The following is a 22,270-nucleotide window of genomic DNA, read 5'->3' as shown; positions in this document are numbered from 1 at the left end:
CTAAACCATTTTGTCAATTAAGTATCTCCACACCTGTGAAGGAAGAGCATTACATAGTTTCATGTTGAAGTAGGGCTTACGGGATGTGGCTACTTGCAGGTTCTATTCTGTAGTGATGCTAAAACAGATTTAGGGATGTGGAGCCAGACCAGAGATTAGTTCCAGACAAGTCTTTCAGCTGAGAGCAGCGTATTGTCAAAAAAACGTTTGTCACTCTGAATGCTTAGATGCACCAGAGTGGAATATTTTTATGCTGGCTATACTTTGAGTTATCTAAGGAGTGCTTAGTAAAAAAGTATTCATGTACAAATTGTTACTAATATGTGTAAAAAAGTTAAACTACTTTTCCCAATCTTTTCATAGGTTTTCTTGTCAGTCTTTTACTTCACTTTTCATCCTCATGTATAGTTGTACATACCATGGAGTGTGGCCTTATGTGGCTGCTTTGCTGTCCTCAGACTTCCTGTTACCTGTACCTTACCAGTGGGATAGATGTTGTCTTCTAGTACTAGTTAGTATTTTTTTTATTCCTTTTTAAGTAGTGCAGAAATGGCCATGTTTTAAAGAGTGATTTGAATATGTTTTTAAGAGTTCCAGGTAAAAAATAAACTTAAAAAAAGTAGGTTAGCTGTCTTTTAGTAAGGGAAACACAACGTGATTCATTGATGTGCAGCTTCTGTTACTGTATAAAACCTTATCACTGATGATAATAGTAGTGATGGTATTTTTAGGCTGTAAGTAAGGTTGCTTGTTTCTATTGTAGTAGTGGTTGGTTTGTTGCCATTCATTTTTTTTTCTAATAAAGGACTCCAACTTTGTATGTTACAGTGGTTAGAAAATTAGGGGTTGGTATGACTGTGCATGTGCTGAAACTTGGTAAGACCCAAATTCAAGTGATTTACCAGCTCCTTGGAGTTTCTGTGGAAATAGATTCCACTTTTTCATGTTTTTAACCTTTTAATTGGTAAATTAAGTTTAGTTTGTAAATTCATGTCAGCATATTTGGAGATTGTCTGTTCTCAGATTCAGCTTTGTATTGTCAATGACTATAAAGTTCCTGTCTTTTTATATATGCTGTATCTGATATGACTGTTTAACCATGGTGGTGCACATTCTGGCACTAATTACCTAATCTCAGTAAATTTTTCCCTCTACAAAATGAGCAGAAATCACTTCTTTGCCAGGGTATTGTGAAGCTTTTTCACTTGTGTTGCCCACTACCTGATATCCTGTTTTCAAATCTATCTTCAAGGAAACATCAGGCTCTAATGAAGCAAGAAATGGAAACTATTTTGTTGAGACAGAAGCAACTGGAGGAAACAAATCATCAGTTGAGAGAGAGGGCTGGAGATATCCGTCGTAGCTTGCGAGACTTGGAATTAACAGATGAATGCTATGAGAAGCTGAAGTCTCTTCCTGAAGATCAGCTTTCTATCCCTGAATATGTTTCAGTAAGTATTGGCTTTTGTACTGCTCTAAAATATAAAATTGTATCTTGGGTCTGGCTGGGACAGAGTTGACTTCCTTCATAACAGTCTGAATATTGCTGTGCTTAGCACTGGTGGCTGAAACAGTGTTTTAGCTATTGCTGGACAACATCAAGGTATTTGCACAACATCAAGGCTTTCTTTTTTGCCCATTCTGCCTCCCCCTGCCCCAGCAAGCAATGAATGGTCATGAGGTTGATAGTGGATACAGCTGGACAGCTGACCCAAATTGACCAAAGGAATCTTCCATACCATAAAATGTTGTACTCAGCAGCAGAGGAAAAAAGATGAGGTGGAGGATGATGGCTTCCCAGTGTGGTTATTGCTCAGGGACTGGCTGGGTATCAGTTTTGATCAGTTTCCCCCAGTTTCTGGGAGGTGATCACGAGTTTTTTGCTTTTTCTGTTTCTTTTTTACTTTTTAAATTCACCTCTCTTTCTTTCAGTAATTGTTTAGAAAACTTGACATCTGAGTTTTCTTGCTTTTGTTCGTTCTTCTCACTTGTTCCTCTCTCCTGCTTCCAGGGGTGGCAGTGAGTGGGTGAGCAGCCATATAGGCTGCTGGGCAGGCTCAACCCATCACAAGCTGTAGATTATGGTGGATTGTGTTTTGTGTGGTTTTTTTTCATCTCCAACTAGAAATAAAGGGCCTTCAGGCAGATGTGTTTCTGGATCAGCCTCTTATGACTGGGTTCCAGTAAAGAGAAGAAGCTTTTAATCCCTGATTCTGATGTCTTGAAGGAGAGTAGAACTGCTGATTTATTTTAAGAAGGTTAAGCAGATGGGATGTTGCTATTAAAATGTGAGCACATGGATGGTATGAGATACAGCAGGCTGAAAAAAAGAATTTGAAACTTGGTTTGCCAGAACCACAAGCTGGGATTGCTCTTGCAAACATCCCTTACTTTTCTCTTATGCTTTCCATATGTCCCTTTCCTATTTGGCTAAACACGGGAGACAAAGTGTACCTTAAAATATACTTTAAGATTAATTTTCTTGATTTAAGATATTTGTTAATTATGGTTTGTTAATTATGGGTATGTGGAGAGACCACAATATACTCTTGTTTGCAATAAAAAGCCTGTGGAACATGTCGAGAGCATCCCAGCTGACTTAGGAGAATGAAGAAGATTTAGACATATAAGCGTTAATTTACCAAAATATTAGCATTGTGCTTATGTATAGACCTTGTTATTATGGAAGCTGCAAATAATACAGTGTTAAAAACCTTAATACGTTTTTTGAGGAATAAATGCTACATGAATGAATTCTCCGGGTCAAAGTCATGCTTTACTGTGCTCTAGATACATATAAAGAAATAAAAATTGTCACCCTTATCTAAAGGATGCTCTTGTGAACACCTTTTAAAAAGCTGGGCTTTTGAAAGTGCTAGGAATATCCTAAGGCTCTGTGGGATAACCAATAGCATGTAGCTTGGGTAGGTTATCACCCCCCCTAGCTGATTACAGTACCCACTGCCCTGTGCAGAAGTATTTAATGGGGTTTTGTTGGCTCCTGCATCACCATGGTCTAAAAAACCAGAAACTGAAATCCACGTCAATGGATCTATTGAAATTGGTATGCAGGAAGTTCAGGACTTCAGGAATTGATTGACAGTCAGTACAAAAGAGTTTGCAGCAGGCAGGATAGATACCAGGAGTTAGTAACCTTGTCAGCTGCTTTAAGTGAAGCTGTCACAGCACAGTTTAGATTTAATTTGTGAGTAGAAAATGGCTGTCAGAAAGATGTGAAGTACGAGAGATGAGTAGCAGCCACCTTCTACCCTTAACCTTCTATTTTTTTACTCTTGTGTTCAACCAGTATTTTTACCTGTGACAAAAGCTCCTTTACTTAAATGTTCAGTGAAGCTTTCTTCTTCGCACATTACTTTTTCTTTCGAAGAAGCCATTTTCAGACCATTTCTTTTTCTGGACAAGGCATTCTAAAGGTGTATTGTAGTAAAGTGCTGCTTTCCACTTTTTTCAACTTCTTTTAGCAGAGGATTAGCGTGAACCTAAAGGTATCAGTTATATTTGTGGTTGTTCATCATTACTTCGAGTTATGCAGCTGGTACAGGTGCTGGGAGGATACAGAATTGTTTTGCACATCCTGTCTGTGCATCCATTTGGCTTCCAAAGGCTGGGGAAAGGACTTTGAAGGGAATGCTGTTTCCTGCTTTGCTTGCCTGAGGAGAAATTACGCATTTCTAAGCAGTTAAAATTTCTGACTCCAGAGCTAGGTGCAGACTAATATAGCCCACTGATAGTTGGGTAAAATTTTCCTTGTCGAGAAAGGGTCCTGCGTAGACAGCTTGAGCAAGACATTTTCTTTTTTTTTTTTTTCTTTTTATCAGTTATAAAATATGGCCTTGCAATTCTCTAGGATGGAAGTAAACATGTATATAATGCTGAGACTATTTGAAACATGGTGTACTAGACAAACAGCAGGAAGAACTTAAATGTGGATTTTGTATATAGAGATACTGTAAGTTTAAAATACTGGAATTAAAGCAAATGTGAGATGTTTTTCGCTGTTCTTCCACAAAGGGGTGCAATAGTGACATGTTAGAACAAAGCCTAGGCAATGTTTAATGACAGCTGAAAAATTATATTTTGCACATCTTTTTCTTAAAATCATGCTTTTTCGTTTTGAACTTCTATGTAAAAAATCTGATTTTTTTTGGTCATTTTTAAGCAGTATATGTGAAATTTGAAAGTGCTTCAGGCTGTTAAATGGTTCAGCTGCCAAGCACCAGTTTAGTTTGTTCAGTAAAGTGAATCTCTTCTGTAAAAAAAACTCATCTCACTGTAAAAAAAAATTCAGCAGTTTTCTAAAAAATGGTTTCTTCAAGTTCTGTTTGAACTGATTTTAATTGCCATGTCTTTCAGGTATAACATTTTGCTAACTGCAGCTCAGTTTCTGTTTGTTTAAGAAGGCAGTTAACTGATGCAACTGCTTTCACAGAACTTCATTTAACAGAAGCCAACTTTTTCAGTCTCTGCTGAAATTTTTACTTCACTATTTTTACTTCATGTATTATTACACCCATTTTTACTTCATTCTAGTTTTCTATAAAAGGTAGTGGGCCCAGGCTAAGAGTTTTTTTAAAATTGCCTAGAAAGTGGTAACTCTACAGCACATCAGTGTAAACTTGTGATTTTTAAGTCATGCAGTTGTTTCTGAAATCCCTTTTAGAGTAAGTTTTGTTTCTGCTATATTGAACTGGCAAGAGGCAGTGTGTGCTTTGACTGCTGGGTTACATTAATGTTTATTGGCTTGCAGACCAGCTAAATAGCAGCAGTTGAACTGCTTTAACCTCACCCTCATCTGCTACATTCATTTGCACTTCGTTATTACCATGCGATGATCTGTCCTTGGGAGGGCTGTGTAAATAAATGTATCCTTGATACTTGTATCCCATGTAATCTTTGTTTCTACTGCGAAATCTGTTTAAGGGTGTTGTGTTTTGGGAAATAATTGTGGTGTGATAGCACAAGTTTCCTAGGGATATTGCAGTAAAAATTCAAGAAAAGCAGGTGTAGGTTTAAAAAAACCACAGTGCTTTAAATTATTATCAATAAAGGATAATCAAGGTTTTTTTCTTAAGAAATGGACAATTGAATCATCAGATGCTACAGTTAAAAATACTAATCTTTCAGTCATGTTGCGTGCTTGCCTTATTGTATAAAGCATACTACACCTGTGTTTACATTGCAAATTTCCATGGCTTCTGTGTTTTTTAGAATTCCATGCTGTCAATTATATGAAATATACCTGGAACTTTTCTTTGTCTTCTGCTGTTTACAGGTAGCAAAACAGAGATTTGTCTTACTTCTGCATGGAAGTGCAGTACAGCTTGCTCTTGAATGCTTACTTAATCTGTGCTTTCTTGTCTGTATTTCTTCTTTAATCATATATGAAAGAAAGCATTAGGGATGGAGGGTATGCAATAACTTTTGCATGAAAACAGTACCTACTTATTCTCTTCACACACACTCCCCAAATGCAACATTTTAAGGTATCAAGTTAATCTGGGAATAAAAACCTCTGTGTACGTGTATGTGGGTGTATATCAAAAAAGCTCTTTCTTCTTTGTTTTTCTCATTTTGTTTTTTAATACTAACTTTGTGGTTTAACTGCTGTATTTCCTAGTCTTTTTTTCTTGATCTGGATAAAAGTTCTGAAAAAGTTTTATGAACTTGAGACTTACTTGCCTGAGACAATGCCTGTGACTAGCGTGGGGGAAGAGAGAGGACTATGCGTTACAGAATTTAATTTTTTCTTAATCCTGTTAGAAGACTGCAGTTTTCTGCTGTTAATTCAGCAAGTCTTTCAGAGCCTTAGTTTGCTGATGCAGCTGAATCCATATACCAGCATGTTACTGCTGAAGGTGTCTGTGTTGGGGCTGTCGTGGTTCCTCCGGTTATATGCTGTTCCTGCTCTCTGTGCTTGCTCTTGCATTTTTCTTGGTGCAAATTCAGTACACTGAGTTGGCAGAAAACAAAACAAATCTCTCAATTTCTACAGACTTCATAAAAATTTATATTGGCTATGGGGAAGTTAGCAAGTTAAGTTCATTATTATTAATTAGGTTTTTGTTTTTTTGGGATTTTGTTTGGTTTTGGGGTTTTTTTCCTCTTTTTGCACTATTAGTCAAATAGGTCTAGGTTTGGCACAAGGAAGTGCAAAGGCCATGTGTCCATTAGCAACTGTATTTTTTGATTGGGCAGCCTGAGTGGAAGCTGCCTTAGTTGTACAGCAATATAATCTTTACCTTTATGGCATGCTCTAGAAATAATTTGGCAAATTATTGTCATAAAATGTTGAGCTGATGTGTTTTTAGGTTTGTAGTTTTGAGGTTGCAATTTTGCTAGTTTCAACTTCGAATATTTGTCTTGTTCTTCTAGGTCCAATTCTATGAAGTAGTCCATTCCTTAAGAAGAGAGCTAAGTGATCTACAGATGAAAAAGGAGAGTCTAACAGAAGAGTTAAGTGGGTACAGATCCCAACTGAAGAGTCTGACAGAGGTCTGTTCTCCTTAGTTACCTCAGTTCAGAAACTGTGAATACATATATTGCAAAAATCTCATTCTCCAAATCATTATTCATGTATAAGATATAAAAGCTTTTTTGCTGTGTAAAAATTACTGTAGGGAGAAGAGGGCAGGGAGGGAGGGAAAGAGGAAATAAGCTATATTCATCCCTGTATAACAGCTAACTTTATGCTATGGCTACCCTGCAAGATTTGCTCATTTGTTCAGGCTCATACCATCTATGTTTTGCTTTCTGAGGGCAAGATTTCAAGGTGGAGAAGCTGGGCAGGAGATCCATGCAGCAGCAGCTGAATACACCATGATGGTTCAGTGTATAGATTTTGAGATGGGAATATCTTGGTAGTAGTTTGCTTCACCTTTTGTTTTAACGTTATAAAAATATATTTTTAAAAGTTCTTTGGAGTTGCATCTTCTCTGTTATGCTTTTCAATTCTTTGTATTTTAATTTTCCTATTTGTTTTTATACTAAAGGAAAAGCTACTTTGATTTCAGGTAAGGTGGAAACACCAGAAGCAGAGAACAAAATTATATAAATATTTTTTATTTTAATTTTTAAAGAGCTAAGGAATTGAAACAGTATAAGAAGCAGGTTTTTTCTAACATATTTATCAATATTTGCATCATTCTTGGTATGTATATAGCTAGGGTGGTTTCTATTTTTAGCTTAGTTCTCCCCAAATCTGGAGCTGGGACAGCAGTTTCAGGTACTCAAAGTATATTTATCCAGGTCATGGCTAGTAGAGACTTAAACTGTCATTTTACTACTTCTGAGAATATGTTTTAGTTACTGCCTTTCTGCCCTGTGGAATTTGCTTACAGAATAATCAGGTGTAAAGAGAAATTCTTTATACAAGTTTATCTTTTGAAATTCATGTACTTGCATTTCTCATTCTGATTGAATTATAGAAAGTAGTCAATAAAAGTTATGCATTTATGTGCTTCAGCATTATTCTATGTCACTGTCTCTGGTCATAATTGAGAATAAACTAATCCTGTTAATTTTTGTCTTGCATAAGCATTTTCATTCATTGTGTATTTAATGTGCTTTGATTTTATAAAATTGTAGAGGAGGATTTCAGCCTTTGAGATTTGACTGACATCTATTAACTTTTGCTGAAGCAAATTAACAAGATAGTCGATAACAATAATTAAAGTTGTGCTAGAAACAGTTTTCTTGGGGGAAATCACTTTCTTTGATACAGACTTCTAATTTTATGATTTTTGCACCACATGGTGGCAGTATCCACCTTTCCCACTGGTCTGCTTCTCGAAGTTCAAAGTGTGCTGTGCTTTTCTTTGTGGGGAGGCTTAAGAGTCTCTGTGTTTTGATTCTGGCAAGTTCAGGTTTTACCTTGCTGAGTGTCACTCTAACAAGGTACCTCAGAAAATGTGATGAGAGGAGCACCATCAGGGTGTGAGGGTACTTTAGAATCTCCAATGTGCTTGGTGCACAGGAGCTGACATACCTATGCATCTCTTGTAGTTTATGAAAAAGTGATTTCAAGGTGTACTGCTGGGGTAATTTTTTTTAGCTCTTCACTAAGGTTGAGCTTTTTTGCAAGGAAATTCATCAGTAGGAAAAAATTTTTTGTTCAGAGCCTTACCTAAGCTCTTACACTCTTTTATTGTTTTGGGTGGTTTTGTTTTTGTTTTTTTTTGTATTCCAGTAATTCTTGTTTCTCTAGGTACATGAAATATGTTGCTGAAGTTTCTTCCCTATTATTTAATAATTTTTACTCTGCAAATCCTTCTTTTGGGTTTCCATTCAGTACTTCGAAAATTTTAAGTTTTCTCTAATACTTGCAGTATTTCTGTTCTTTATATAAGTTATCAACAAAGTCTGTTCTGAATTTAAAAAATCTTTAGGAAACTAGTGATACAGAAGTTTGAAATGCAGTCATCATTGCAGTTAAGACAATTGTTTTTTGGGGTTTTTCCTTTTGTGAGAATAAGCTACTTCCTACAGTAATCATTCCTTATTTTTTCTACTCTTACAGATAATTAAAGCTCTTCTTAATGAGTTTCAGCACGAGTTTCTTCCTTCTTTTTGGGACATAGAAAAGAGCAAAAAATATGTTTAGGCTAGATCTAGGAGGAGGAGGATTTTGTTGGCTTTTCTGGTTGGTTGTGGCTGACAGACTATGTTTGAGCAGGTTTTATACATGTACCTATTCACCCCAAAATAAAGTAATAAGAAATATAAGGCAATTTGTTCTAGACTCATAGGAAAGATTATCTAGCCAACCAAGAATTGAAGAAGTTTGAAGGAAAATTTGAACTTGTCTTAATAGATTAAATCCACTTTAGGAAAATTTAAATGTGAAATGAATTCATCAAATAAGACAACCATGCTGACTCTAAAACTGTGAACTTCCCTTGGTGTGCTGCTGCTCTTAGCCCTTAAAGGCTGTTGAATCATTAACACAGACCCAGTAGGATAGGGAGCTGTTTCTGACAACTGGTAGCAGAAAATGACTTGTGAAGACTGATATCTAGCACTGGAACCTGATCTGATAAAAGATATCTGTTCTGCTGCTTCTGTTTTTAAAGTGGTCAGTGTAAGTGGTTTTGCTGTACAGCTAAATTGTACACAATTGTTGCATCTGATTTGGATCAGTGCAGTTCCTCCGGTTCCAGGTATAATAGCAGCCACAGCCCAAGGGGAGGCAGTGGAGCTGGTGAAAGCCATGTTCTTGTACTGCTGACTGACTTGCTACTAAATGTATGGTACAGACTTGTTTTAGTCTTCCTTTTGCAGTGCTCAGTACTCCAAGTATAAATAATGTTGGCACCACCAGCTTTGGAGGTAAAGATAGAGGAGGAAGTCCAACTATAGTGGTGTATTACCAGGAGCTTCCCAGAAATAAAACCAGCTTCTGATGTGTGCATTCCTATGCTGAACATCAGTGTACTATTTTCAGTATTTGTTTGTTTCCAAAGTGGTTAGAACCTTCCCTCAAACAGATGTAATTTACTACTAGTGGGTTTCTCTCAAGGCTGGGAGAGTGTCTGGGAAGGAAATCTTGCTTTTCTTTGTACCTCCAGAAGATTAAGTATTGCTTTCTTCTTCTGGCTGGGAGTTTCTTGGCAATGTTTTCCTGGAATTTGGTATTGATACTGTTTTATCAGGGCTCCCTTTTCCTTAGTTATTTTTTATATAAATTTGCCTTCAGGATTTGCAATAAAATTTATAGCATGAAAGTATCTGAAAGCTGTGGTTATCCTAAAGACAAAGCTGGTTATGTGTAGGACAAAGATCTTTTGTAAGACTTCATCTCTGAATCAGGATTAGTAGCTGTCAGGTTTTGCTAGACATAACTAACAATTTTCTCTGTGATAATGTTTTCCAGCTGGAGGGAAAACATATCTATAGTCTTCAAAGAATAAACTAAGCTTTTGTACTCAAAGGATCACTTGGCACTAGATGTGTCTGAATATCAGAAAACTGAGGCTGTTGTTGCTCCTCCAAAAGGAATGGGATCCCTAGGGCTTCTCCTCAAGTTTGTATATCTGTAAAGACTACAGTCTAGAACCCTTCCCCAGCCCCCTGACACCACTTCTTTCAAGAAGTGCCTTGATCATTTGGTCTTCACAGCTCTCTTGAGACAGATGAGATCTTGATCTTAGGTGAAATACGTGCCTATTTTTTTATTTTTTTTTGCTATTGGTAATGCTGTTCAGGAGAACAGCTGCAAAGATGATACTCTACCAGTAACTGAGAGCTTGGGGCAGCAGTTTAATATTTCCAAGACTTAAAGAAATTTCATACCTATGAAAGTTCCCTTTTCTATCCAATACCTTTATACTCTTTCAATAGATAGCTATGGCTCACATTGACTGCTAGCTGTGGTTTAGAGGAGAGGAGATGGTTTAATTATACTGCTCTGTAATGATGTCAAGGCTCTTTCACTGAAAATTCTAGTAAGCTCAGATCCAGAGAAAGAAACTTTTTATTCCTTCATTTCCTTTTGCTATAGAAGCACTTTTTCCAAAGCTTCTCTTTCATATGTTCCTTGCAGAGTTTCTCTACTTTGGACTAGCTCAACATTTTTGTTTATAATTTTTAGTGGCAAATAGTGACGTATCTACAATCAGATTACCAATTTCCCATCTACAAGCAGAGTGCCAATTTCATAGCAACTTACTAAAGATATGTCTTATTTATCCAGGTATGTATAGCTTCTTCCTGACATTTGGGCAGTTGCATTCCAATAAATAATGTATTGACCAGTAATTTTTGAATGCAGACTATGTAAACAATTGAAGCAAAATGTCTTCTTAACAAAGAAGCAGCACCTCATCCAAATAACTGGAAGGAATTTTTTTTACATCACAATAGTACAGTGGGTTTACATTTGTCTAGGGCCTTTAGGATAAGAATATAGTGCTGGCTTTTGTAAGTGGTTCTTCAAAGATGAAGATCTTTGAAAAAAAAGCTTTTTAAAACAGGATCACTTTATTTCACAGGCTTATCTGTAGATGCTGTTAAGAAGCTGCTTCTGCTTGATTGGCTGATTAATCTATTCCCTGTATTTCTGTTTATCTTCTTATCTCCAAAGGCTTTTTGAAACATCAGCTAATCCCTATCATATGTTATGTGTCACTAATTTAGTTCAAAAAGTATGTCACCTGGATTTTGCATTTGAAATTCAGATAGGTGTTCATGTCAGTGACTGCTATAAACTGCTGCTCATTCCAGATTGAGGGTAGCAGTGAAGATTAATATCATTAAGTTGAGGTCTGTCATTAGATCTTTAGTTTCTCTATCAGTCTGGGGTTTTAGGTGGTGCAGATCAGGCAAGCTGAGAATATTCTTGCTTGAAACATCATTTGTGGGCAGCGTTTGTAAACCAAATGAAAGCACTTCTTAGCTGACTCACACCCTGTAGAAACCACCAGTACTGATTAATACTGGGTTTCTTAGGCAGCTCTGTCAAGAATTTCTTTTGGCAATGGTTGCTTATCTATCTCACAGGACAAGTTTGGTTTTTCATTTGTTTTAACCATCTCATCAATCTGAGTTTCTGCTCTGCAGAAGCAAAAATTAGTAAGAGGCTGAAGAAAAGCCATGAGATGTATAATGGTCATCACATTCAGTATTTAAGGAAGTTCTGTTTGTCCTTTAATTATTTTAAGGTTTGTGGGCTTACTTAAGCTAATATTATTTATTGGTATTATTTCCAGGACTTCATTTCTGTCCTTGTAAGAGCTCTGTATCTTGATTATTTTAAAAACCTCTTTTTTGCTGCAGCAGGACAATGCTGTTTATCAAGATGTTCAAGCGATCTTTTGAAGATAAATGGAAAGATAAAGCTGTTCCATTGCAGAGATCTTAAAATCAGTTCAGCATATATGGACAGTGTTAGAAACTAAATTAATTTCATCACATGCAAAGCAAGGCTTCTTCTACCTAAGCACAGGCAGCTTGGTTGTGTGTCTTTAAGATGTATTGTATGAAGTCCAGAAGCTTGTGTATGCGCTATCTGGAGATGTGCATACCATATAGTGGGATTTGTGTGTCAGCCTATTTGCAGCCTAGAGTGTGGGCATCAGCTTGCTTTGTAATGTTTCTTCATGTGTTTAAAATACTACTTCAGCACCTTAAAATTAGGTAGATAAAAAGCAGTGTCCTGTGCAGTATAATTACTGTTTCTTCAGGCATTATATTAAATCTTGGAAAAACAAACATGACAAACCCCTCTAATTAAGGTAGGTCTTAGTATCACTTTTCCAAAGCAGAATTTAACTTTCCTTCCCTGGAATTGCCATACTGTTACGTGATATTAATATGACATTAATAACTGATTTATTAATTACAATTCAAAAGTAATTTTAGGTCTTAGTTTTCTTCTTAGTTTTCTTCTTTTAGGTTTTAGTAATTTTCAGGTATTAGAAGGAACTGACTTTGCAGATATTTAGCTATTCTGTTAATTGTTGCTTTAAAGCTGCCTATGACAACTTTTCTCCAGAGCTTTACCAATTTATTTTTTTACTTTTGCTTGTTGTCTTCTAGCTGCTGGCTAGATAATACTGTAGGAGCTTCAGTAGCCCACTCAGTGAAGGGTGTGTGAATTCCAACATGACATTAGCAGCAGAATGGCATGGGATATGGGATATCCACAGAAAAATTGTATTCTAAACCTAATCTTTCTATTTGCACTTAAAAGTGCCTGTACCAACATTTCCTGTAGCAAGATGAGTGATGTTTGCCTTGCATAGCAGGGTACTTGTACCACTATGTTACATATTTGCAACTTTACTAACTCGTGCACAACACCTTTTAAAAATACCTGTCAGAGACTGCCATTATAATAATGCCATCTTTATAAGTAATGACATGTAAACTGATTAAAGAAGAGACTTTCATAGTGGTAGTTTGCTTAATATATATTCATTAATTAGGATAAACATAAACCATATAAACCAGTATGTGTTAGCATGAGTAATAATCATGTCTTTCCATGATGGATTTTTCATGGTAGACCATGCAGAATCCTCATAAAATCTTTCTGGGTGTTGCAATTTTTGTGGTTTGCGACCTGAAGTGATTCTAGTAAAAGTGAAGATAAGTAGGTATGTGAAATATAAAACAAAAACTTCTTTTTTATCAGCAGAATAGTTACAATATGGCTAGTAGATTAGGGAGCTTTTCTGTAGTGTCTTAAAAGTATTCAGATGTGTTTTTTCAAGAAGGCATTCTGACAGTCTTTCAGCTGCTGATGTCTGTGAAGTTTGTGTCCTTCTGTCATATACTCCATATATGCTGTTGCCCTAAACTTTCCTTGTCTATTAAAAACTAGCCAGTTATCCTCCTGTAAGTGTATAAAGCTTAGCTTTTAGCAGTGTTGAAAAATTATGCACTCATAAAATGTCTTTTACTGAAAAATAAACATAATTTGTAGTTGCTAAATGCTTGGTTTAGTCATCTTAAGGCTGTGCTCACCTTCAGCTAATAATATTGTGATGTCCATTCATAATAACTAGATAGAATAATTGTTTATCAAGCATCCATTATTGATCTTGCTATCAATCACAGCAGTAAAAAAATGAACTCAGCAGTATTCTGGGAAGTAAGATATTGAAAAAATCTAGATGTCTGGGGGTATTCTCAAATTTTTAACAAGCAACTCTTTTTGTAGTCTTTTTTAAGTGAATGAGCATTATTATTTTGGTCATTCTTGTGAATAAATTGCTAAATAGTACAGTATTTAGGACAAGTAAGATAAGTTTGTGAAAAAAGTACCTACATAGTAGAAAACTGAAAAATGGGATTAAGGTGTAAAATTCTGCTCTTCCTGCAAAGATTTGGAGGGAATTAATGTGATTAGGAAATCTGTTGATCTTCAAAGGGAATACCTAGTATTTTATAAGGTGAATACTGTGTTCTCTTGCTTTGCTTTCATTGTTTCAGTTTCCAGAATAATCCGTAAAAGCATGTGAGAAGGAAAAAGATGGGAAAATGGAAATTAATGCTGATGGACCATTAAGTAAACTTTTTACTTTATTTTTTCTTCCACCAAAGCTTTCCATTATATGCTTTAGCATATATGCTTTAGGTTACCGGATGGAATAGCTACATTTTGGAAGTAACTGGCTGAAATCTTTCAGATAATACAGATGTTGCTAAGCTTGCTGAACAAACCATCCTCTTTCTTTTTTTTTTTCCAATTAACTAGCAAGTGTCTTCACAAGTATCTTCACTTGTTTGAAACTGTTGTAAAGGTGGTGTGAATTTCTTGCTCCTAGTATAGGTTTGCAGATCACCAGCTATATATATATATGAGGGTTACTGGTCTCAGAAGTTGTGCTAATGGACAAATGCCTTGGAAAAAATAGGTACATTTAGTCAAGTATTTGTAATAAGATAAAAATAAGTTGAGTATCAATATAGCTGGTTACTTTGTGATGCACTAAACTTCCAAATACTGAGACAAATGAAAGTATTAGCACCTGAATATTCATAAGAGGTTTTCACAAAACATATTTGGTGATTACTTCAAGTATATATTGGTGTAGCTATGATCATTTCAAAATGTCTCGCTTCCTAGAGCTATGAAGACGAGAGGAGGAGTAGGTCAGAGCTTGAGGTCAGATGCCAACGTTTAACACTGGAACTGGCTGATACCAAGCAGTTGATTCAGCAAGGTGATTACAGACAGCAGAACTATGATAAAGTAAAATGGTAAGTGTCTCTATGATTCAAGTGTTTAACTAATAAAGATCAGCCTGGATTGACCAGAGTTCTCACTTAGTTTTATTTTTGACTTACGCATACCACAGATATTTTTCCTTACCTTACCTTACCATACACTAATGGTTCAATTTCCTCCTTTACTATATTGTGGATATAAAATGAACAACATTCTGAAAACCAGTGCATCAAATTATCTTCCTAAACGTGTATATTTTCAGATTTACTGTGTTTTCAAGAGAGCCTAGCAGTCTGATTGCAGCTAAGGAAGTGGGAGCTGTTGATGGCAAGCATCTTGGAACAAGTACTCTTTTTTCATTCGTAGTTTAAAAGCAATGATCTAACAAAGGGCCCTATGCTCTACTCTGTGCTGCTTACAGAATGAGTTAGGAGGGCAGGACCTTGGGAATTAATATTTACAACTTAAGATATCCTTGAATCCATAAATTTGAAAGGGCTGTTATGAGAACTCTGGCAGATAAACTTAGGATTACCTTAATTGCAGGAAGTTCCAGTCTCTAGCTTTTTGAAAATATAGATTGTACTGTTATAGCCAATGTTTTTAATATCTATCTTGCAAAAAGCAATTGCAAAACAGTGAAAATAGACTTCATGTAAATAAACTCATAGATGTATACTTCACAGTCCAGCTTCCAAATAGCTTTTTCAGTGTGCTCAGAAGTACAAGAAATCTGGTCTTTGGCACATTTGTTGAGAAATGGATTAAAAAATGGGGGTTATGAATAGTATTATGATATGAATTACCCTGTCAGCTCCTTAGTTGTTCATATGGAATGAGCTCAGGTGTAGTTGACACAAATGACTTTGCCCACCAAGTCATTTGGAGGGGAATCTGTCTTCTGTATTCACAGCATTTTTTGTTCACAGCTATATGTACAAAAACAACCTTGGAAACAGTCTGGCATCTTGTTGCAAATAGGATGGATTGGTGCTATGGTTTGCTTCCTATATGCAACTGCATCTTAATAAGTGGATTGTAATAACTCTCATGTGAATGGCCCCAGTGTTTTTAACAGTGTGTGTTTAAAATAGTCTTGAGTTGAAAAAAGCATGAATGAATGTGCCAAAACTGTATTTGAGAGAGTAGGTTGTATTCAGCTGGGTAGGCACAGACGAAGGGGAGGGGAGAGCTCTGTTGGCATAACTGCATGAGGATATTTGGGAGCACTGCAGGAGTAAATCACTTCCAGACTTGTTTCTGCCTTTAAAAAACACTATGTCAAATCTAGTTCTGCTGTAATACAGGTTATCTCAGTTTTAAAATGATGTTATGCTTAATATAATATTGGTTAGCTTTTTTCTAAACTGCTAGTTCATATTGGCTCATTCATTTCAGTGTTCTGACAGGGTGAGAGTGGAGACACGGTAGTGGTTCTTTGTGCATGCAGAAAGCACTTTTGCTCAGGACACCAGCACAGTTTTTGCAGCTGTGTCATGCATATTTTAAATATGACAACCCACTCTAGTATCAAGTCTGTATGCAGAGCAGAGTACTTCCTGAGAGCAAGTACATATTGCTTTCTGCTCTGTTAGGAAGAATGGAATGAAGTTGCTTCACTTTTTCATTGGACTTCCATGTCTGCAAAAGATTCAAGAGAATGTTGTAGGAAATAGCATCAGAAGCTTGATAAAACTAAACAATGGATAAGGGTACTCACAGATCATTGCTAAGAGAATAAATGTGTAGCCCAAAGTTACGCTAAAGAAGAATAATCAGAGGAGAATGAAAAAATTTAGGATGGGAGTTTGAGTGTTGTAGAATTTTCTTTGTTTCTGAGTATTTAAATAATCCTCAGTTGTTTCATACAGAATGATACTGTTGCAGGTGTTAATAACTATAAAAGGTTAAGATAATCACCAACTGGTCTGTGAATGACTGGTTGGAAGAAGTCAATGTTGTGAACTGGAAGAACGCTGAGAAACTAAAAAGGCACAGGAATTTTGCTCATTACACTTTATGCATCTAATAGTTTAACTTTGCTTTCACAGTGAACGTGATGTATTTGAGCATGAATTGTCAGAACTCAGAAGAAACTATGAAATACTGGAAGTGTCATACAAAACACAAACTAAAGAAAGAAATGACTTAGCGAAAGAGGTAAGCAAAGTTCTTACCTTAGTAATTGTGTGTATTTCTTCATCTCAGGAATTTGATTCTTTGTCTAACCAAGTTTGTCAGGATCATGGAATAATTTAATTAGAATAGTCTCAAAAGACCATCTGCTCCAACCCACCCATGCAGTACAGATCGAGATTAGCAAGTTGCTTAGGGCTTTGTCAAGTTTCTATTGTCTCCAATGATGGAGATTCCACAGCTTTTTGGACAATCTGTTCCAGTGTTTCTCTGCCCTCTTATGAAAATGCATTTTTAAAAATTATTCAGTTGTTACAACTTTTTTCTGTTGCATCTTGTCCTGTCACTATGTACTGCCAGGAATCTGGCTATTTTTATGTGTTGCACTTGGATAGGTGAAGATAGCAATAATATTTTTTCCAATCAGATTTCTCTTCTGAAGGCTGAAAAAAGTTCCATGTATTTCTCTTTACATCTTGTACATCATATGCTGCAGTTCATGACTATCTTGGTAGAACTCTTCAGGTTCCACTTCAATATGTTGAATAGGACATGCGTGTGATGGGATATAGCACACCAAATACAGTCTCATAAGTGTGGAACACAGGATATTAATTTTAATTAATTAAATTAATTTTAATTAAATTACTGCTAGTTTTTTCATCACCTTCTTGTTTGTATGCATGGGGATATTTTCCAGGGAAATTTACTTCATAATCCTTGCAGGGACTGAGATTAGGTTTACCAACCCAACTGAGTTCTCCTCCTTGAAGGAAGGTTTTGATAATCAGAAGCCTTGATCATTTGCTATGATCCTTCAAATGGCTGGTCAGCCTCACAGCAACATAGGCTATCTCCCGCAACACTGGTCAAGTGCTTCCCATTTTTCCCTAGGCATTACATGCATGCTATTTTGCTAGGTATGTGACGTAGAAGGCTGAAGCAGAGAAGGACTGAACTCTGCCAATAAGCTCAGGAACCTGGGAGGCCCCAGGGGAAAATTTATCAGTGGAAGATGAATGCTGTGAGTATGCTTGATATGGTTTAACCCCAGCTGGCAGCTAAGCCCCACACAGCTGTGGGACAGGGGAGAGAATCAGAAGAGTAAAAGTAAAGAAAACTCATGGGTTGAGATAAAGACAATTTAATAGGCAAAGCAAAAGCTGCACACACAAGCAAAGCAAGTTAAGGAATTCATTCCCCACTTCCCATGGGCAGGCAGGGGTTCAGCTGGGGAAGCAGAGCCCTGCAAAACTAGTATGGAAGATCTTTGTGTGTTAACACTTCAGTAGCCAAATAAATGAGAGGACTGCTCCTGAGAGTAGTCAGGGGAGATGGTGTTCCTTAGTGTCTCTGTGTAAATAACAGTGTTACAGATAAAATAGTGGCTAAAACTGCCACTTTAAAGATAGCATTGGTCTGCCTAATTGTACAGGTAGCTGCAGAGATTGTCAGAGACATTAAGGAAAAAACTGAGTTTCCATTAGAAAATACCTCTTTGATATCAGTCTGAAGGCTTTGTAAGTCTATTTATTCCTCTGTCTAACATTTTAAGAGAGCACCAAAAGTCAGGTTTGGTCTCAGCTTACAACAATGGCCGAAAAAGTACTGTCCTTTACATCAAATTTTTACCTACATATGAAGTTCTGCAGAATAGCAGCAAGAATGGCTTTTTTCATTAACTTTATACTAAATTAATCAGAGTGAATAAGAGTAGCACTCCTTTAAACTAAAATATCTCTTCAAACTGTGTATTACTTAAATTTCCTGAAAGATTTGTGCTGGGTTTTGTGTATAATGATATAGTATCAAGTCCTGGACTGGAAGAGCATCCAATTGGAAGTTTTTACACGGTACTTGTTCCAGAGAAGGAGTATTCATAGGAGCAGTAACTGCTTACTTTCTTTGTGTGGTAGTCCATGATGTCTGTTCACAATGGATATACATATAACATGTTACTATGTTTACCTTTTTTTCTTAAGTTGAGTATAGAACAGGCATTTGTACCTCACCCTGAGTGTGGTGCTCAGCAAGTGGGCGATGGATAGAGGCATGCCTCTAAGAGCATTTGTATATAAATTGTCATCTGTTTAACTGCTTGTTCCGTGTCTGTCTCCAGTATCTTCCTTAAGTAACCTTCAGTCCTTCTGTGTATTAGAGAAAGTGGACTATGTCTAAACCATGTACATGATGTCTTTAGAGCTGTAGGAGACAAGTTTCTGATAAGTTATTAATTTATAATTTATTGAACTTGGTATGTGAAATCCTCAGGAGCTTAAATGCAACATTCTTTAAGGGGATGAAACTGTGTTTCGTTATCATGATTATGGAGTTGGTCCACTCCTGCAAGAGTGCCTTTATGCTCTTTGGCTGTTCTCTATCTGTGTTCACCTTGAATGGATGAAGACTACTCTCTCACACTACTTCTTGGTGTAGGAAACATGGCTTATCTCATGGCAAAGGTGGTTGTTCTCAACATATTCTTGTTCCTCCTTTGGCATCAGTTCAGCCTTCTGTGGGGACACCACCTCTTTGCCCTTGGCATTGCCTTGTCCACAAGAATCACGCCTTACATTAGCCCCAGAACTATCAGTTTTACCATTTCTTTATAGAGCAGTAACCACCCTGGTGCCCTGAAATGTTTCACTGCTGTTCCTGAGGAGGTTGTAATCAGTATGACAGGTTGGCACCAAGATTCTCCATCAGTATTCAGTACTGCTGCTACTCAGTACTTCAGCACTATTTAGATACTGTTGTAGATGAAAGCACCTGTTTTTTCAGGTGCCAACTACTGGAAATAAATAATGAAAATTGATAAAATTGTAATGTTATCAAAGTCTTTTTTTCAGCTTAAAGCTTCATCACCTTAAACTAAAGTGTAAATAGTCTTTTCATTCAGATGATTTCACAGGAGAGAGTTAAAATTAAATTGCAAATATGTGTACATAGATAAAATACTTATCTTGAAATTCATGTTAAAGTGTTCTTTTTAATACCTTTTGTAGCTGGCAACTGTACAACAATCCCTCAACTTGTTGCAAAAAGATAAAGACTATCTTAATCGCCAGAACATGGAGCTTAGTGTTCGCTCTGCACATGAAGAAGACCGTCTTGAAAGACTACAGATTCAGCTAGAGGATGCCAAAAAAGCTAGGGAAGAAATGTATGAAAAATACGTTGCATCCAGGCAAGTTATTGTCTGTTCACTTCTCTCAGTAGACAGGTTATTTAACTGGTTTCCCTTGTTTCCCTTGTTTCTTGCACAAATCCCGTTTAATTAATCTTATTTTTCAGAAAGCTGACCTATATTTATGTAACTAGAAGCAGAACACTTTTCTTGGGTCATAATATGTATCACAAACATCTTTTTTAAACCTCTATAAGATCATAGTAGTGGAAGTAAGCTTTCAGCATTGGGAGTTTATGGCAATTATTCTTGTAGGTTTACTCAGTTAATTATAAAACAAACTTTTTGTTTTCAATGTATATCCACAAATCTTGTGTCCTGTATAACTAAGAGGAAGTGTGCTAATATGACTCTCCTGATAGACAACTAAAACAAAAATTGTTACCTAAGTGAAAAGAGAAGGGCATTCTTCAAATGATCAGTTATGGAGCTCCAGCCCCTATCAGAAGAGTTTTAAATATTATTTTTCCTTTCAGTTCAGTCACTCATAGTTTTTTATAATAGTTTTGAATGTTTATATCTCAGAACTATCTTCACCCAGAACCTCTGTATTTTAAATAAAATTTTAAGTCTTACTTTGAAATGGTATTTTAAGAAATCATGTTCTTTTTGGGTTTTTTATGATCAACTTCTTTATTGTGTGAAAGATCTTCATACAGTATTTGCTATAGTGTGGCACAGTTGAGGAAGGAGAAGAAATAAGTTTACTTTTATCTTGAAGGGTCAACTGAAATACAGTGTTTCAATAAAAAGAAAACCTGGAAAGTTTTCTTTTATTACAGGAAAAATAAATAAAATAAAAGGAAAAGCTGGATGGCAAGCATTCTCCATTTTAATATTCCTGGGCTTTTAGTTAATGTGAGGGAGTTTTTGACCATCTAAGGTACTGATTTCTAAGAATTATGGGCTATCACATGACTGGAAATCAAATTAAATCTGAAACCCTTTACAGTTGTAAATGCACATATCTTCATAATATGCTTTTGTTTCCAAACCTGTGATTTTTACCATTTACTTCATTGCTGATTGATTATTCTTGAACATTAACTAGATGCTATAAGATTTTGACATTCCTTAACTGTTAAGGGCTTACAACATAACCGTGTTTTTGTAGGAGATTGCTTATGAGCTTCCTTACAACCTGTTGTGAGCTTCCAAAGTTACAAAAAAACTCAATGTTTCTCTGAAATTTAATTCTTTCATCCTGATATCTTCTGATATCTGTTGCTTAAAAACTTTGTGTTTTAAATAATTTATATGTTATATTGACAGGATAAATTCCTAAATTCTGGGTGGTTTTGACTTCACAAATCTCCACTGCATTTAATCTTCAATGTTTCTTGTGATGTTTTTTCCCTCATGTGAGGTGCAGATAGTACACAAAGAAGTCTTGTAGAGACATGGCAGCATTGCAAGTCAATGAGTTAATCAATCCTTACCCAGTGATGAAGAAGAAAGTGAGAAGTAAAGTGGTTACTTAATATAAGCACTTGAGTAGAAGCTGACAAAGAAGTTCTGGAAAAATGTTAATGTTATGTGATTAATCAGTATTAAATTACTTTAAAAATTCTAAATCTGTGTGCAAAAAACTTCTGTTTATTCACAGTTAAATATTATTTATTCCTGGTTGATTTTCATTTAATTTATGTAGCACCATAGGCTGATATGTATTTTAAATCATTGAGAGGTAAATGAATAAAGATTGAAATAAAATGTAAAATCAAGAACTCTGCTCTTGTAAAGCTGTACCTGAAGTTTTAATATTTTGACTAGTGCAATATATTTGTTTATTTACAGAGACCACTATAAAGCAGAATATGAAAAGAGACTCCATGAAGAGTTGGAACAAATAAGGTTGAAAACAAATCAAGAAATTGAGCAATTAAGAAGCACCTCAAAAGAGATGTATGAACGTGAAAACAGGTAGGTAAGGCATAGGCAATAACCTAATTGGGGCAGAAATAACCAAGCACTGTTCTGTGCTTAGGTATAATCCTACCTGACTGACTCTGAGAGGTGTTCAAAATGTAAGAATTTAAGTTCTGTTATGAAACTGATGGGAGTCTTGTAAAAACTAAAATTAAATTATACTTGTACAGTAAGTGTATGTTGTTGTGTTTATTATTAAATGATGGACAACCAACATTATCACTTGAAAGGGGTTATTAAAATTCATATTCTACATGAACTTTGGTTGGTTGAAGTTTGTTCAGATGTACAGTATTAGTTAATTAATACAGGATGACAGTTCACCTGTC

At 36.0% G+C, this 22,270-nt stretch overlaps 1 protein-coding gene across 4 annotated transcripts in view; it reads left to right on the top strand.

Moving 5' to 3' along the window:
* The window catches only part of PIBF1 (progesterone immunomodulatory binding factor 1), a 105,137-nt gene that overhangs the window by 2,944 nt on the left and 79,923 nt on the right, over window positions 1-22,270 (top strand). For all 4 annotated transcript variants that reach the window (XM_015627330.3, XM_015627347.3, XM_033514353.1 and 1 more), the window contains 6 exons: window positions 1,253-1,451; window positions 6,394-6,513; window positions 14,588-14,721; window positions 16,741-16,849; window positions 19,831-20,012; window positions 21,810-21,935. In XM_015627330.3, coding sequence (XP_015482816.1) covers window positions 1,253-1,451; window positions 6,394-6,513; window positions 14,588-14,721; window positions 16,741-16,849; window positions 19,831-20,012; window positions 21,810-21,935 — 870 coding nt within the window. The remainder of the gene's footprint in view (window positions 1-1,252; window positions 1,452-6,393; window positions 6,514-14,587; window positions 14,722-16,740; window positions 16,850-19,830; window positions 20,013-21,809; window positions 21,936-22,270) is intronic.

Source organism: Parus major, chromosome 1 (assembly GCF_001522545.3).
Source record: "Parus major isolate Abel chromosome 1, Parus_major1.1, whole genome shotgun sequence".
NCBI lineage: Eukaryota > Metazoa > Chordata > Aves > Passeriformes > Paridae > Parus > Parus major.
This window is presented reverse-complemented; position numbering and strand designations above follow the sequence as displayed.